General features: G+C 37.0%; 1 protein-coding gene across 50 annotated transcripts in view; it reads left to right on the top strand.

Moving 5' to 3' along the window:
• Nucleotides 1-16,181, top strand: part of PTPRD (protein tyrosine phosphatase receptor type D) — a 1,168,317-nt gene that overhangs the window by 1,104,425 nt on the left and 47,711 nt on the right. For all 50 annotated transcript variants that reach the window (XM_074533114.1, XM_074533153.1, XM_074533152.1 and 47 more), the window contains 2 exons: nucleotides 695-818; nucleotides 12,232-12,407. In XM_074533114.1, the coding sequence (XP_074389215.1) occupies nucleotides 695-818; nucleotides 12,232-12,407 (300 nt within the window). The remainder of the gene's footprint in view (nucleotides 1-694; nucleotides 819-12,231; nucleotides 12,408-16,181) is intronic.

The raw sequence follows: 16,181 nt of genomic DNA, 5'->3' as shown, positions 1-16,181 counted from the left end.
GAAACATGTAGTTTTGTTTATGAATAAGATTAGTTATGTTTATGAATAAGATATCATTAAAATTTTAAATATGCCTGAATTGCTTACTTATTTATGATTCAAGGAAATGAAAAGCAAGTTTCTTTATGTTTGGTCCATGGATGAAACACAGCTAGTTTCCTGAGCAACACTAGTGCCATGGGTTGGTCTGGCATCAAAATGAAAGAAAAGAAATATTTTTTTTCTTCTGAAACGCTTTTTCAGGAACCTTTGGAGTTTATTTAGTAAACAGGACAGGGAAATTTTTGAACACATGTTCTTACTAATAAAGGCAAAAATATTTATTCCCCTTCATCCCAGTGTTTTTGAGATTTATGATATTTATTCATTTTCTTTTAATCGAGAACCCCTCACTTTCTGAAATGAGTAAAAAGATAAAAGTGCGGATAGCTTGTTTTCTCTGAAGAAAAAGCCCTGGATTTTAAAAGCTTGTGGTTAAATTCCTCATGGAAATTTCAGATGCATAAATACAAAATGGTTAATGTAATATGATCTAATATGTTACAGTGTGTCCTGAAGTAATAATTTTCTTTCAAAAGGAAATTATTTCCAGTGCAAACTATGGGATTTTAGTTTCTAATTACCATACATAAAACAATTATGTAGTCCCTAGCTGAAAGTTTCCTTTCCTTTTTTTTCTCTTTGTCTTTTGAAGTCTATTGATCCTGGCCAGCAGTTCACATGGGAACACTCTAACCTGGAAGTAAACAAACCAAAGAATAGATATGCGAATGTAATTGCATACGACCATTCTCGTGTTCTACTCTCAGCAATAGAAGGTAAGGAGACCATTAAAATTAAATTATTTATACGTTAAGATCTAGAATGATTTTACCAATCAATATCTTTATGTGGTTATATTAAAAGTGTTAATTAAAGCACTTCCAGCAAATTCCTGTAATGACAATCTTCTTCTGATGCTTGTCAGCAACGTGTTATGAACTTGCACTAAAAAGTACATTCACGTGTAAAACTGAGTGCATTAGGTCCCTGTATATATGCCAGTGAGTTATCTGAAGTAAATTAATATTGCTGCTTACTTATACTAACACTACAAAGCAAACGTAGCAGTAAACAAACATATTTGAATTGAGGCATTTGTTGATCAGTGAAATTATCAAGATATCTGCTCATTGAATTTTACTTGCAAAACCTTAATGTGGGGAAAAAAAATCAGTTCATCCTCATGTTCTCTGGGGAAATTTTAAAAACTCTGTCTTAGAACTTTAATTTTCATTTCCAATTTAAATATCAAACTAGAGTTTTTAAACAAATGCCCACTTGCAGGCATTTTTGAGAGTATCTCACTGACTAAACATTGACAGTGTGATTTAGTGAGAGCTTTTCGTTATATCTTTCTTTGCTACAAAGCTTCCCAAAATCATAAGCACTTTAAAGTGCTATCTCAAGCAAACTGTTACAGGTAGCCAGTCCTAGGTGTTGTGTCTGTTTTACCAAGCATCAGGACACACTGGTTTTCACTCAGAGGATTCTTTTTATGTTTTTCCAATTCTGCCTTACTATTAACTTACTTCCTAGGTTGAAGACGGATTTTCAGTTTATTCTGTGTTGTTGACAGTCAGGTATTAATGATGGCCGTAATAAAAAAAAAATTATATATTTAAATGACACAATTTAAATGAAGGTAAGAGTTGTCTTTAGTTAGCTCCAACAGGACTTGCATACGATACATAAGATAGAGGGATCTGTATTCAAGGTCATAGTTATTTCAGTCATAACATGGTACAAGTTAAACTGCAAGAATTTTAATTTATGGTTATAAACAGCTGCTTATCTTTAGCTACTCCAGACCTGAAGACACTGGATTTATAGGTGTAATCCACTTTAATATTAGCTTCTTGGTGAAGAAAAAGGCAATCCCACTGACTGAAGTTTAGATCTTTCCTCGCTCATTGCAGCTGCATACCATAGGCTTTGATAATGCAGATAAGTGCTTCTCAAATGTATTAGCAAATTTTAATGATTACCTTGAAGAATTTGCATATGATAATCTGCTTATATTTATCCACCTTTGAGGTTCATATAGCAGTTCTGACAAGATTTTTTTTTTTTGGCAACATACAATTTTTCATATTGCCTTGTAAAATAATATGGCCGTGTAGAAACCTGTGTCAACACTAAAGAGAGGCTATTCTAATTAGCACTATATGTGATGTAACTCAATAAATATATCCTTTCCTGTCTCTCTGGTCCAGACAAGAGGTCAAAGTACATGGTCTGGATAGGTCAGGTACAGCAGTGGGACAGGGTTTCCGAATGGTATTCTACAGAACAAAATGCTTAACTGGGAGATAACTTTTTGTCTAACTGGCAAAAAGAAGACTGTTTTTTCCAGGGATTTTGCTTGGAAAAAGAGTTGTGTAAAGGAGGAGAGAAGGAGAGAAAGAGAAAATCAAATGCAATCAAATTTATTTGCTAATTTATATATTAGACAGCTGGACTGCCATATTTCCCTGAAATTTGGTTCCCTTTAAAAAAATTAATATATTCAGAGAATGAGAAGAAAATTTAGGAGGCAAAGCAGAAAATGTTAGTGAAAGTAATTGAAAGTATGAAATTACACAGTTCATTGGACTATGTTTTTGCATAAGTGATAGTAAAAATGCAGAAAAAATATTTACATTGTACCTGGAAAGGATTGAGTATTTTAAGGAGCAGGGACAAAAATATAAACAAACTGTAATGTTTGTTTCCCTTTTTAAGTAAGAAATACCATAATGTGGCTAAAATTTCTAAATCTTTCATAGTCACTGAGCCTACAGAGAGAAAAGTATTATAACCATTTGTAATATTAATGTTGGATGTAAGACCACAAATGGAATATTCACCCATTTGGTAATTTGCATGATTTTAATTTTTTCCAAGTCTTTAGATTATGCTAAAAAAGCATATGGTGAATAAATCAAATATTGAATGCCTTTTTACAAGATGATATTTACTCTTGAAAATGGAAAAAATTTAATATATCATTATGCCCTTAAAAATTCTTATTCCTGGGATTTTACATGATTGGGTAGATGAAATTTTGTGTATTCACCTTCAAAAGTTTAATAAATTGGTTTTAGCATTTAGTAAAAAATACTTGTCTTTCAGATTTTAAGTAGATATTTCAGGTATGAAAATACACAGTCTGGCCAGCACTTTATTCAGTTGATACCTGTGTTTCTTTTCATGTTACCAGGGAAATCAGTATTTGGAATATCGCTTAAAAATGAATTCTCCTTTATCTATGATACTATAGAGCTTAATCAGGACCTGAATTTGGGCTGCAGTATATTTTGTTACAACTATTTGGAGAATATTTGGTACATATATGCATGTACATATACATGTACATGCCTACACGTAGGCCTCATCTGCATGTCTTTGATGGTCACAAGAAAACTAATATTATTAGTGAGGTTTGAATAGCAGCTGAGCCTTTCTAATGAGAGGAGCTCCATTTTACACCTAGACAATTGCTTGCTGTTAAGAGCAAGTATATATGAAGTAAAGACTAAGCATCTGCCAATCTGTAATCCTACACTGATGAACATTTAGCATCTTAACACTGTTGCAGGAACATGGAATATTGTAATTGGTGCTTCAGAATCAGACACAAGGCCAGTTTTGTGCCGTAGCCGAACTCTGTAGCCCGTTCAGAGTGATTACTAGAAAGTCTTGAGAAGCAATTTGCACAGATTTGGAATTAATTCTTTCCAACTATTGATAATATCAAATTGTTAAAAATTGTATTAGCCCTGAAACACGAGGCTTACTAACACTTTCAAAGTATTTATTTTGGCACCCTTCATAACTCGTGTTAAAACCTTGTTTTCAATTCCCACTAAGTTCCTGACCTCTCTAATTACATACAGTATGGAGTTCCACAACATAATTACTCATTTCAAAGAAATATTTTTGTTATCACTGCTTAAATTTTTATTACATTAGATATCTCTTCAGAGAGAAAACCTAGGTTGGATGTGATAATTTGGTTTTCCTCCTGTAAAGAAAATTTTACTTTGCAAAATTTTGTTCCCATGTTCTTGAAATCTGATTGATGTCTTGAAATCAGCTCATGTTGTGCTGTCTTTGGCTGTTTCTGAGATGGGCACTTGGAATTTTAAAGTATAATGACAGAATGTTAGAATTTAGTGAATTTTATTATATGCATCCAAATGGATTTAAGGGAGAATTTACTGATCAAAAGACGAACAGATTGAGTTAAAACAGCTAGATCTGTGATCCTCAACCTCTAAGAAATAAATAAAAATTCAGGGGGTGGGGAGGGAATGGATAAACATTCTGCATATTAAAATGCCTTGCCAATTCTTTTAGGAGATATTAATGACTAAAAGTCTTCTATATGTGGATGTATTTGTATAAGGCGAGCTATTAAAAGAAAAAAATACCTATTTCAGCACGGTAATTTTTTGGGGGGGGAGAAATTTAGTGACTTTAAAATTCTGCTAGAAAACTAGAAAGCTCTGACTGTAATACAAATGGTCAAGAAAGAAAAGGCAAGAAGCTGCTAATATTTTTATTTGTCTGATGGCCAGATGCCAGTAAATTGGCTTTGATTATGCAGACCATCATTGTAAGATTTAGAAATTGTTTGGAGCATTGTAACTATGGAAGAGTCATGACCTGCACAAACTATTTGCACTCTGTCACATTGCATTTATGTTACTTTCTGCTAACAATAGGAACTGAATGGCCCCTCACCCTACAAGTTTGTAGTGCCTTAAAAACAACAAAAGTATTTTGGTGATGGATACAGAAATACTCATATAGAATATGGATGCAGGAAGATGGGTGAAGTGATTTCATGGTGTTAGGGCCCCTGTGAAGTAGATTTCATAGGGTAGATGTCATGGTGCATGTCTTGACAACAATGCTGATACAAGCTGTAGGTGTATGAGCCTGCTGATACTGTAATAGTCACAACTTGAATGCTGCCATTCTTGATACCCTTAAAATCTAGTCAGAACAATTTTTCCTGCCTATGTTGACATACTTTCCATTGGGAAAAACTCCAAGAAAACATCTGGTGGCTTTGTTCTTGACTGACTAACGAAGATTTTGGTACATGTTTAATGTGAGCACTCATATTGAAACTGGGTTTTGCAGGAAATATCAAATCAGATACCATTTCCTTTCATATTAGTAGAGACACTCATCATCTCTTTGAGTGCATAATTTAGAGTATAAATTCATATTTCTATTCAATAAAAGATTGCTTTGTCTGTTAACTGCTGTGTTACTCAGCGTTAAATAGATCACTAAACCCAGTTTCAGACAACAGTAAAATAATCACAGTATGATGACATCATGTTAGTTTTAAATATCTGCTTTGTAGTATTGTGCAACATACTGCCATCTGCACATACTGTCATGCATTTTGGATCGTTTCCTGATGCAGTGCTCTTACCTATGCCTCCGAGGACCTGCACAGAACAATCTGTTTATTTCCCTTCTGGACTTCTTAATACTAGACAGTTCTTAGACCAAAACAAAACAAATTCATGCTGAGTTTTGGGTTTTTTTTTTTTTCTAAAGGAGCTTCTCCATTTTTCCATGTCTTTCTGCTGGTCATTTTCCAAGTTTCTTTTCTCACCTGCAATCTTCCAAATTCCTCATCTTGCCTGCAGATCTTCTACACTCTTAATTCTTCGTTTGCATACTTACATTTCACTTTTGTCGCTTTTTCTCTTTCCTTTCAAATACTTCTCTTCCGCCCTCTAAACAATCCCATTCTTTGTCAGGCCTCATTCTGCATCTTCTGCCTATCCCTTTCTGGCATTGCCTTGTGTCTATAAATTCTCTCTAATTCAACATTTCCCTTTGAGATTCCATATCATTCATCTTTTTGCTCTTCACCAGACTCTCCTAGTCCTCCTAACAGTCTATTCACAATCCAGCTATCTATAGGTTTTCTTTTCCTGACATTTCTTTTTCCTTCTTCATCCTTCATCGTTTCCTTTCCTTCATCCTTCTAGGATGATATGTAGAGGATTTTCCTCAGTCTTTGTAAAAAGCCATCATTTTACAAACATTTACTACTGGAGTACTTCATTGGTTTGGTGCTGCTCCATATTTCAGTGACTTCTTAAAGTACAGATTTGTGCTTAGACCATTTCAATTTGATTATCTGCTTAACTATATAGATTTCATGTAACAAAAGTGTCCACAGAAACACTAGTTACTGTCACCTAGCACCTGTTCATTGGCCAAGGTGATTAAGGAGTGACAGTTGATGTAATTTTTTTGGATTTCAGCTAGGTTTTTAATACCTTCTCTCATGGTCTGTGTTTTTGGACAAAATGTCCGGCATACATGGACATATATATGGATAAGCACATCATGTGATGGGTGAGCAACTGGTTCACAGGTCAGGCACAAAGGGTTGCAGTGGATGGGGTGGCATCAGGCTGGGGACCTGTCATTAGTGGGGTTCTGTAGGGCTCCACCTTAGGGCTGGTGCTCTTCAACATCATCATAAATGGCTTGGATGCAGGACTGGAAGGGATACTAACCATGTTTGTAAACTATACGAAATTGAGGAAGCTGTTGACTCCTGTGAAGGCAGGGAAGCTCTACAGAGATGCCTTGACAAATCAGGGGGCTGAACAATCAACAACCACAGGAAGTTCAACAAGACAAAGTGCCAGATTCTGCACCTGGGATGGGGCAACCTTGGAAGTACAGACAGTTGGAGAATGAGATGCTGGAGAGCAGAAAAGGACTTGAGTTGAGCATGAGTCAGCAGTGCCCTGGCAGCCAGGATGGACAAACATGTTCTTGGGAGCATCCAGCACAGGGGGAGCATCCAGGGGGCCAAACATGTCCTCAGGGGCATCAGGCACAGCACTGCCAACCAGGGCTGCAGTCACAGCCCATGGCAGGGGGCACATTGTCGTGGTAAGTTCTCATCAGGCTGAACAAAGAAGCCCGACCAGGAGTGAGGTCTCTTGTGCTTTTGTTCTTAAGGCATGCCTTAACTCCAACAATCAGACAACTGTTTAGAATCAAAAAGTGTTGTCTAGCAAGCCTCTACATTCTTACGATTTGCTTCCACAAATGTGGTGGCTAGCAAGCCCTTAGTTTTGTACAGTACACTAATATAGCTCTCACCTCCTAAAATTAACCCCTCAAAGGTGCTGGCTAACAAGCCACAACACATGTCCACATCTCCCCACTCCTGCAATAAAGTTCAGTACGGATCAAACAAAGCAAGAGAGAGAGAGAACAAAGAATATCACCCCAGACTCCACATTGTTTCTCCCATGTGGATGGTGCAGGACTGGGGTGGTGAGACAAAGAAAGCAAAAGAGAAAGAGATGAAAAAGAGAGGACAGTAAGGGGCCTGATCTGCATTCTTTTATAGTTAACCTGATGCATGCCTCTTATATACATTAGATTTTTCTCACTGTTTTGTTCACACATGCACAATGAGCCTGTGGTTGTTGCTCTGGCATTGTTCAAAACACCAGACTGATTTAAAACAGTAGTACAACTTCATCAACACTCCCAGTTCATCATGGTATTTTTCCAACTTGTTTACAAGCATGACAGAATTTAATCCTATTACTTCACACTATTTATGCACATGACTAAAAGCACATGTCTTAGGGAAGCAGCGCAGAAACAAAGCTTTATAGTTTAATTTATTTTAAATAGAAAGGCTGTTCAGTACTCAGCCTTTGTAAAGGCTTGAAATAATTTCATTATTTGATTTCAGTTTGTGAATAAAATGTGAAGTCTAATTAAAGTTATTTGAGATTATAACTCTCTTCAGGAAATCAAGTGAATCATTCCTAGAGTCTACATTATTAGCCTTGTGGATCTGAGTCTATGTTGCAGTAAGCTGTACTGTCATCTCAGCTCATGCATTCTCAGCATAAATTGAGAGCAATACAGTTCATGGGGTTTTTTATCTTCTGTACTTTAATTGTGGCATTGCCTAATTTTATTTCATTGCTCATTCACTTTGACTATATAAAAACTAAACATTGTTCTCTTGAGATATTTAAAAGTGGATTGTCTTTAGTGCTGAACTACTCATTTTATTCTTCCCCCATTGCGCTTAACTCCTGTCTGGCTAAATTAAAAGATTGCAGACTCTGGCCATTCATCACCATATTTGAAAATGCTACTAGAAAATAGTTGTGGTAGAATCATGGCTCAGGAGCTTGGTCTTTAACTGACTTCTTGTGCAGAAACTGTGTCTCTGCTTTCATGAAACTTATAAAATTCAGGTTATACTGCATAGATTACCCTAAATTTATACTTCAGGTATGCCATCCTAAAGGTACAATAAATCCCACTGATGCCAAAAGACTTATGTAAAGTTCATATCAATTTTACAGAATTTGGTTGCTTTGTCCCTTTTTTGACCCATGCTTTTACAGAACAACTGACCTCTCTTAACTATGAAGCCCAAATTTAAGTAATGATGGCAATTGCTGCTGTGCTTGTGGGTATGTTGCCTGCAAGCTATGGCAGCTAACAAAAGTTTGCAGGATTTCATTGTACAGCAGTCAGACTGGTTGTCATTTGATTGTTTTTGCACTATTGGACTTGACACAAAATTGTTCTGTTTTCTCAGCTCAGAATGAGGTTATGGCCAGAAAAGTCATTTCAGAAAGGGAGATTTTAATATTTAGATTTACTTGGGGTTTTTTTTATTCTTTGTCATTGTAGATATTTACAGATATTCAATTTTTGGATTTGTTGTTTTTAACAAATTCATTAGTCCTCTCATGATGAAGCACCTTCCCTAGAGGGCTTTAAGGATTTTGGAGCAGGATGTGAAACTGAGGTCATGCATGAAAATAGTGATGAAAAGAGACTCTGTGAGAAATGGGTACAATACTTAAAGGGACTATGAGAATGGGTAGAGAACAGATAACATCCCTAATGGATACTGTGTGAGAGAGAGAAAATGGAGCTGAGCATTCTGAATCAAGCTGTTCTCTTGATCTCAGCAAATCAAGTGTTATTGAGTACTGTACAGTACTATTGAGAACTGTATTCTGCTAGCAATAAATGCTTGATGCAAAGCTCAGTGCAAGTGTTGAACCAACATGTTTTGTTGTTGAAACTTTATCGGTTAATTCATTAATAGTTGCTCAGGGTCTGTGGTAAATGGAATTTCATGTCCATGTCCCAAGTATATCCTCATTTGGTGCAGTGAAGCTGACTTGCCTTGAAAAATAATTTTTCTAGCTAAAGGACATACAGAATTTTTCGTGTCCACTTTACAGATAATAAATAAATAAAGTGGAGAAGCAAAGTGAAAATTTCCACTTTAGTCTATATTTGAAGAAATCTTCTTTGCATTTGTCAGTAATTCTTAATCTTAATTCTTTCTAACTTGAATCTTAGATCAAGGAAGGTGTAATCTGAAAGCTTTTCTTCATTCTAATTGAAAGAATTAGAATTTACTTAATTTAGAAGTTATATATTTTAATATAATTTGTCAATAAATTCAATACAAATTATCGAATAGAAAGAGAATTTACAATTTCAGGATTCTGGAATTTTTTTACATCAGGTACTAGTATTGGTTGCTAAAATTTGTAAAGATCATTCTTTAGGGAACAGCTTGCAATAGTTCTCATGCTTAATTTTCACACTGAGTTTGTGCATTATCAGTTCCAGAGGACAGCTTTCCCAGAAGATCATTTAACCACTTTACAAAGTGTTGTTTTTCATTTTTTCCTCAGGCTTTTATTTATAACATGTGCTTCAAAGTATGATACCAGGCATCATAATAGAATTCTAATTTATGCAGAAAACATTTCTTACCAGCTTTCTCAGTTCCTTTGGTAATAATACCCAGTTGGTGTAGATTTCTCCTGTTGGCTTCATTCTTCTTTCTCATCTGTTTTGTGAAAAAAAGTTTTATTATCTTGGTAAAGGAAGAAAATACAACATTGTGCCTAGCAGTTACGTTTTCTATATCATTAACTCCAACATCCACAATAAGAAATGTCACGTGAAACAGCTTCAGATCTACAAGAGTGATGCTTTTGAGCTCCACTTTCTGACTTTCATGGAGGGGAATCATGCTTTTCAGCTATGGACTATGCAGGTTAACAAGTTTTTTATTTTGTTTTATTTTTCTCCTGAAGAGACTTTCAGTCACGTCAAATCAGTCAGACAGTCTGCCTGTTCCATTCTTGCATCTTGCCTGCGGAGTGCCATTTTCTCTCTCTCTTGTAACCCTGAAGTCACAAGGTCTTTCTATCTCTGAAGTATTTTGTCAGGATTTTCTTCTAATTGTGTGCAGAAAGTAAAAACAAATTAAAAATTTAGTTTAAATATGATTTGAACATATGAAACAAGAACGTATATGGAACTTTATAGGGCATGAAGGCAATTTTTTTTGCTAGACTACAGCTGCAGTATCCCATAACCTGAATAATTTCCAGATTATATTGGATCTTACTTACTGTGACATTTAGTCTGTGAGTTCATTCACTGCTAAGTTAGTAGTGGAATGAAACATTCAGGTTTACTCTGAATAAGTGTTGAAACAATTAAAATTGTAGCTTAAAAGGAACAGTGTATTTTAAAGAGGTCCCCCTAATTTCCATTCAAATTAAAAATATTTTGGAAGACATTTTTAGATGTGTGCTACTTATAGGCAGGAAAGATAGGAGTGTGCAGCTCCAGTAATTCCTGATTTGGGACCACTAGCAGGAGATAATGCATCAGAATCTATTTGAAGATTTTGTTTTTGACAAAGATCTTGGGAAATACTTATTTACAATTTATTCTGTTTCATAGACAAAGAAACTCAATTTTTTTGCTTTGATGAGGGAAAACAGTCGTAGCTGTAGAATAAATCTGGAGTTGGTATCATCATCTTGACTCTTGAAAGATTTTGTGGAACCTCTACCATTTTTTGGGGTTGTAGAGTTGTGTGTGGCAGATTGGCTGCATAAATATAAATCATTCATTTCTGCTCAAATAAGTAACTTCTGTCAATTACTTCAGCAAAACTTACTAAGTTGCAGATGATAATATTCAGCTAATTAACACTGCTTTGCCATTCAGCCAGCACTGAGATCTCACATTATTATATATCTTATGTATCTTATATTTTATTTCTTTCTCTCGTCATCAGTTAAAACAACAGCAGGGACATAACAATGGTTCCCTCAGTGCTTTATCTTTTGGCACACATGTAGTCTGAGTTAAATGCTGGGCGCTGCCTACTGAATTCAGTAGTGGTCTGAAAATTTTAAGTCCATTTTTATCCATTTCCATGAGCATGCCTGCCGCATTAGAGCAGAGTAGTAATGTGACCTTTGCTACAGCTGACACACCTCCTTGGCCTGGGTAGGCAGATGTTCCAATCCAGGCATCCTATGGCACACCCTGAGTTACCCAGATTGCAGCCAGGAACTGGCCTGCTTCCTATGGGGCTCTAAGAATGGACATGTGTCTGGTAGACACAGCCAAAGTTCCTGCATAAGTCTTGTCCAAAATACCTGAGCCTCAAGCAAATAATGGTGTAGGTCCCATGTGCACACAAGTCCTGGATCCCACTTCTTTTAATTCTTATTCAGTGTTGCAACGGTCTTTATTTCTTGCGTACACCATATAGAAAATTTCACTGTTTCTTAAATCTGACTTACATAATGTGTTTTGTTACAATAAAACTCATAATTATCTTAGCATTTAATGGAGGGAATGAATATAGGAGTGATATTAATAGTCTTCATGATATTTTTTTTTCCTTATGTATTTAAAGGAATTGCAGTGACCTCAACAAAAATGTTTGAGGAGCCTACTCAGGGTGTCTGATTGGGAATCCTCAAAGGGCTCTGTCCCAGGTAGCACTGCCATATTTTGGCCATCTGCAGGTAGCATCAGACCAGCTTTTAAATGCTGCTGTGTTGACCCCCAGGTCTCTCTGCCTGATACAGATTTTCAGGCTTCTTTTATACTTCTTATCACACAAAGTCGGTTGTTTCAAAAGAACAGTTTTTCCCAGAGACACCACCATGCCTCTTGACTCCACAGATGGCCTACCCTCACATGTAAGTACCCATGCACTCTCTGGCACACACAGCAAGCCAGGATTCATCAAATCCAGTCTCGTGGGATTGTTCAGCCCTTGTAAAACAGGATGGCAGAGAAGCTGTGCCCTGTGTTTTCACTCTCCTTTCTTTGCAGGCATCCCGGGCAGCGACTATATCAATGCCAACTACATAGATGGATACAGGAAGCAGAATGCTTATATAGCAACGCAGGGGGCACTGCCAGAAACCTTTGGCGACTTCTGGAGAATGATGTGGGAGCAACAAGGTGCAACAGTCGTCATGATGACAAAACTAGAGGAGAGGTCCAGGGTAAGGAAAACTTATGCAAGGTTAAAAATAGTGTACCTGAGTTACCACCGATGTCTGTGTTTTGTTTTCTTCGTGTATGTTTGCCTGTCTTCTTTATATGTGTAAAAACTGAGGGGATTTTCAGGTTACCACAAGTTTAAAGTGCCACAAAAATTACTTATGTATAGGACATCTTGCTTTCACTATGAAACTACCAAGTCACAACATTTATTTAGGTTTTTTTTATGCTCTGGAAAATTTTAAATTTTTTGATCTCAGTAATTTTGGGGGTTGTTTTTTTTTAATCATGTTGGAAATCTTATGAGGTGACCAAAAGAGTTACTTCCTCTGTAGTAATAAGAACATGATTGTATCATCCTGTAATGAGGAAGTTAGTGTATGTCAACAGCATTCAGTTCTCAGTTTTAAATGGTATAAATTCACCGCTGTTTAATATCAATGAAGATTTGCTTGAGAAACTTTTTTTTTTGAGCATATACTGGTAGCTAGGAAAATTACAACAGCACATGCAATAACAGAATACAAAATTACCTGTGCTATTTCAAATTCAATTTTGCAGACCGAAGTAAAATTAGGAAAGTAAAGCACTAAAACATACAGATATTGTTCTGATAATAGCATGATACTATTCAAATAATTAAATTATAGATTCTACTATTAGAAGAGTTTTAATAAAATATGTGCTATATGTAAAGGGAATAGAAAGTGTAGTGACAGATCATGGTGTGTTGCATGAAGATTTACTAGTGGGCCCATATTTGGTGGCATTTATCAATTCTAAGAGTGGATGTTATTAGAGAGGAAAGAGAAGAGAGAAGAGAGAAGAGAGAAGAGGAGAGAAGAGAGAAGAGAGAAGAGAGAAGAGAGAAGAGAGAAGAGAGAAGAGAGAAGAGAGAAGAGAGAAGAGAGAAGAGAGAAGAGAGAAGAGAGAAGAGAGAAGAGGAGAGAAGAGAGAGAGAGAGAGAGAGAGAAGAGAGAAGAGAGAAGAGAGAAGAGAGAAGAGAGAAGAGAGAAGAGAGAAGAGAGAAGAGAGGAGAGAGAGAGGAGAGGAGAGGAGAGGAGAGGAGAGGAGAGGAGAGGAGAGGAGAGGAGAGGAGAGGAGAGGAGAGGAGAGGAGAGGAGAGGAGAGGAGAGGAGAGGAGAGGAGAGGAGAGGAGAGGAGAGGAGAGGAGAGGAGAGGAGAGGGGAGGGAGGGGAGGGGAGGGGAGGGGAGGGGAGGGGAGGGGAGGGGAGGGGAGGGGAGGGGAGGGGAGGGGAGGGGAGGGGAGGGGAGGAGAGAAGAGAAGAGAAGAGAAGAGAAGAGAAGAGAAGAGAAGAGAAGAGAAGAGAAGAGAAGAGAAGAGAAGAGAAGAGAAGAGAAATGAGAAAAATCATCAGCAGCCGTCAATCAGGGACACAAACAAGTATTTAGCCATCTGTGGTGGATCCTCTGTCAGACTTTTTCTACAGTAACAGTATTTTGTGTCAAGAGGTACTTGAAGTTCTCACGGGTTGTTTGTGGTTCTGTTACCATTGCTGGGAGCACACGTTGGCTGGGCAGAGTGCTGCACAGCTGGTTCATTGCTGAGCTCTCTGCAAAAACATTTATGTGGCCTATATCATAAGACAGAAACTTAACCAAACGTAGAAATCAGAAACTGGGAGAAAGAAGTGGTGATTCTAACATCAGTGGTTATCACTTCCCTTGGGTCCAGGCCAATTGCAGTAGAAGGGTTTTCAAACCCAGACAGTGAATAACAAACACTGCTGCAGCCATTCTGAGGCACTCTGTCCTAGAAGCTTGTGTGAAGGGGCAGGAAGCTGCAAGTGGGAAGCAGGCTGCAGGACTGCAGGTGGAAGGTGGAAAAAGCTAAGGCAGCGAAGGCTCTGTGCAATGAGTTAAAAAATGCCATATAGATGGGGGATCAAGAAGAGTTCAGTAATATAGAAAGACATGACAGAGGAGGACAGAAGATTTATCATCCAGACCGGTTTTGAATCAGTAAAAGTATCTTAAAGGAGTAACTGGATAATAGTTGATATTTCAGTAGTTCATGGATGAGCTCCGTTTCAAAATGAAAATATTTCAGCATGTGTCAGCTTGGAGCAGGGTGGAGTGCACCATGAAGTCTAATGCTGTACTGTGTTGGCATTGATGTCTTTTTCATATGCTTGGATACCTATAATTGCAATGATTACGTAACTTGAACCTCTTGGCAGCAGTCATTCCTTTCTGGAGGCTTACCAAAACATATATATTTACTCTTTTACCCTTTCTGTCATTTCTGTAAGTAGAGTAGGCTTTTTGCAGTTCAAGCAATGTATAGCATTCTAATTATAGAATCACTTCCCACATGTAACTTCAACCTACATTAATACCACTGCTTTCACATACCTGATGGCAATTAGTACATAGCACATGGTAATTTTAGCAGAATTTTTAGTTTTATCTTGGGTCTACAGACCTTGTCTAGTCCAGGCACTGCCTGTTTGGAATTGAGAAAATGTAATTCTGCCCATTTCTTCACTAATTAATTCATTAAAATTGCTGGTAAATGACACCAGAGCAAAGAAAAAAATCAGTTCCTAATAAGCAGCCCATTGCAAAAGGTATATTTAAGTACTTGAAAGTTTATCTTAATACTGCAGGCCACAGACAGCCACTGTCTAGAAGGATGTTTTGATGTAGCTAAATGAAATTCTTCTCTTTCTCTCCAGTAATTGCCTAGCAGAGTTTTTAGCTAGCTCTAGCCTTTGTTGGCTGCACCCTAAAAAAACACTGATCAGAATAGTAATCACCCCATAAGTGATTAGCATTCAGAAGCAATACATGCTCTAAGTGGAATAAGAAACTAGACATTCTAGTCAATGGATTGCTCATGCATTCAGTGCTTATATTTGTGTGGGCTTTGTGCATAATTTAGCACCTTCTGTGTTCATAGGCTGAATTTGATGCATTCATCGCAGAGCATTACATACCAGCTATCCAGTACATAACTCAGCTCCCAGTCTCAGAGTCAGCAGCTCCGTGAATAAGGCATACCACTTACCACTTCTAATACAGTAGCTGCATGTAATGTAATTAATGGTATTGATGGTGAGGCAGCACTGGGAATCCCTGTGCAGGGAAAAAAAACAGTGATGGCATTACATTGATACTTTTTCTTGTGCTATCATTTTTATATAGCATATTCTTGTAGAAGAAAAACAAGTGAGATTTCAAACATGAAATATAAGCACTGTTACATATCATTAGGGATGAAGAGCTTTGCTAATTTTGTTTCTCTTTCTCCTTTGATTCTGTTTTGATTGCTTTTGTGTCTTGGCAGCCTGATCATTATTCCTGCTGCAAGGCAAGATTGTTTCTCAGACTTTCTGCTTTCCATTTTCGTGTCGTCATTTCTGTTCAGCTAGCTTTTTTGCATTATGCAGTCCTGCAGCCTGGTATCAGCCTTTATAACCTGGACTGCATAGATAAAGATGAGGATTTTAATTGCATCTGCAGAAACAAAGTTGGTTCATTAGCATGTGTTAGATGTCTGAATGATTTCAGATTTGAGAATGTTCATATTTTACAGCTGAGTAGATCAAATGAAGATGTTACAGTGAATTCATTATTCATTTGTTTGCCTATAAGGAAGCTGCAGGAAAAAAAAGATCTTTCACTTATAACCTTTCACACTTAGTTGGTTTCATATTAAATGTCATCACCTGAATTTCCCTTGACCTAAACCCGACTGTAAGAGAAAGTCAGTCTCATCATTCAGCTACCATGAAAATAATTTGTATCAAAAA

The sequence above is a fragment of the Zonotrichia albicollis genome, chromosome Z (assembly GCF_047830755.1).
Source record: "Zonotrichia albicollis isolate bZonAlb1 chromosome Z, bZonAlb1.hap1, whole genome shotgun sequence".
Taxonomy (NCBI): domain Eukaryota; kingdom Metazoa; phylum Chordata; class Aves; order Passeriformes; family Passerellidae; genus Zonotrichia; species Zonotrichia albicollis.
The sequence above is the reverse complement of the archived record's forward strand: the minus strand, read 5'-3'. Positions and strand labels throughout refer to the sequence as shown.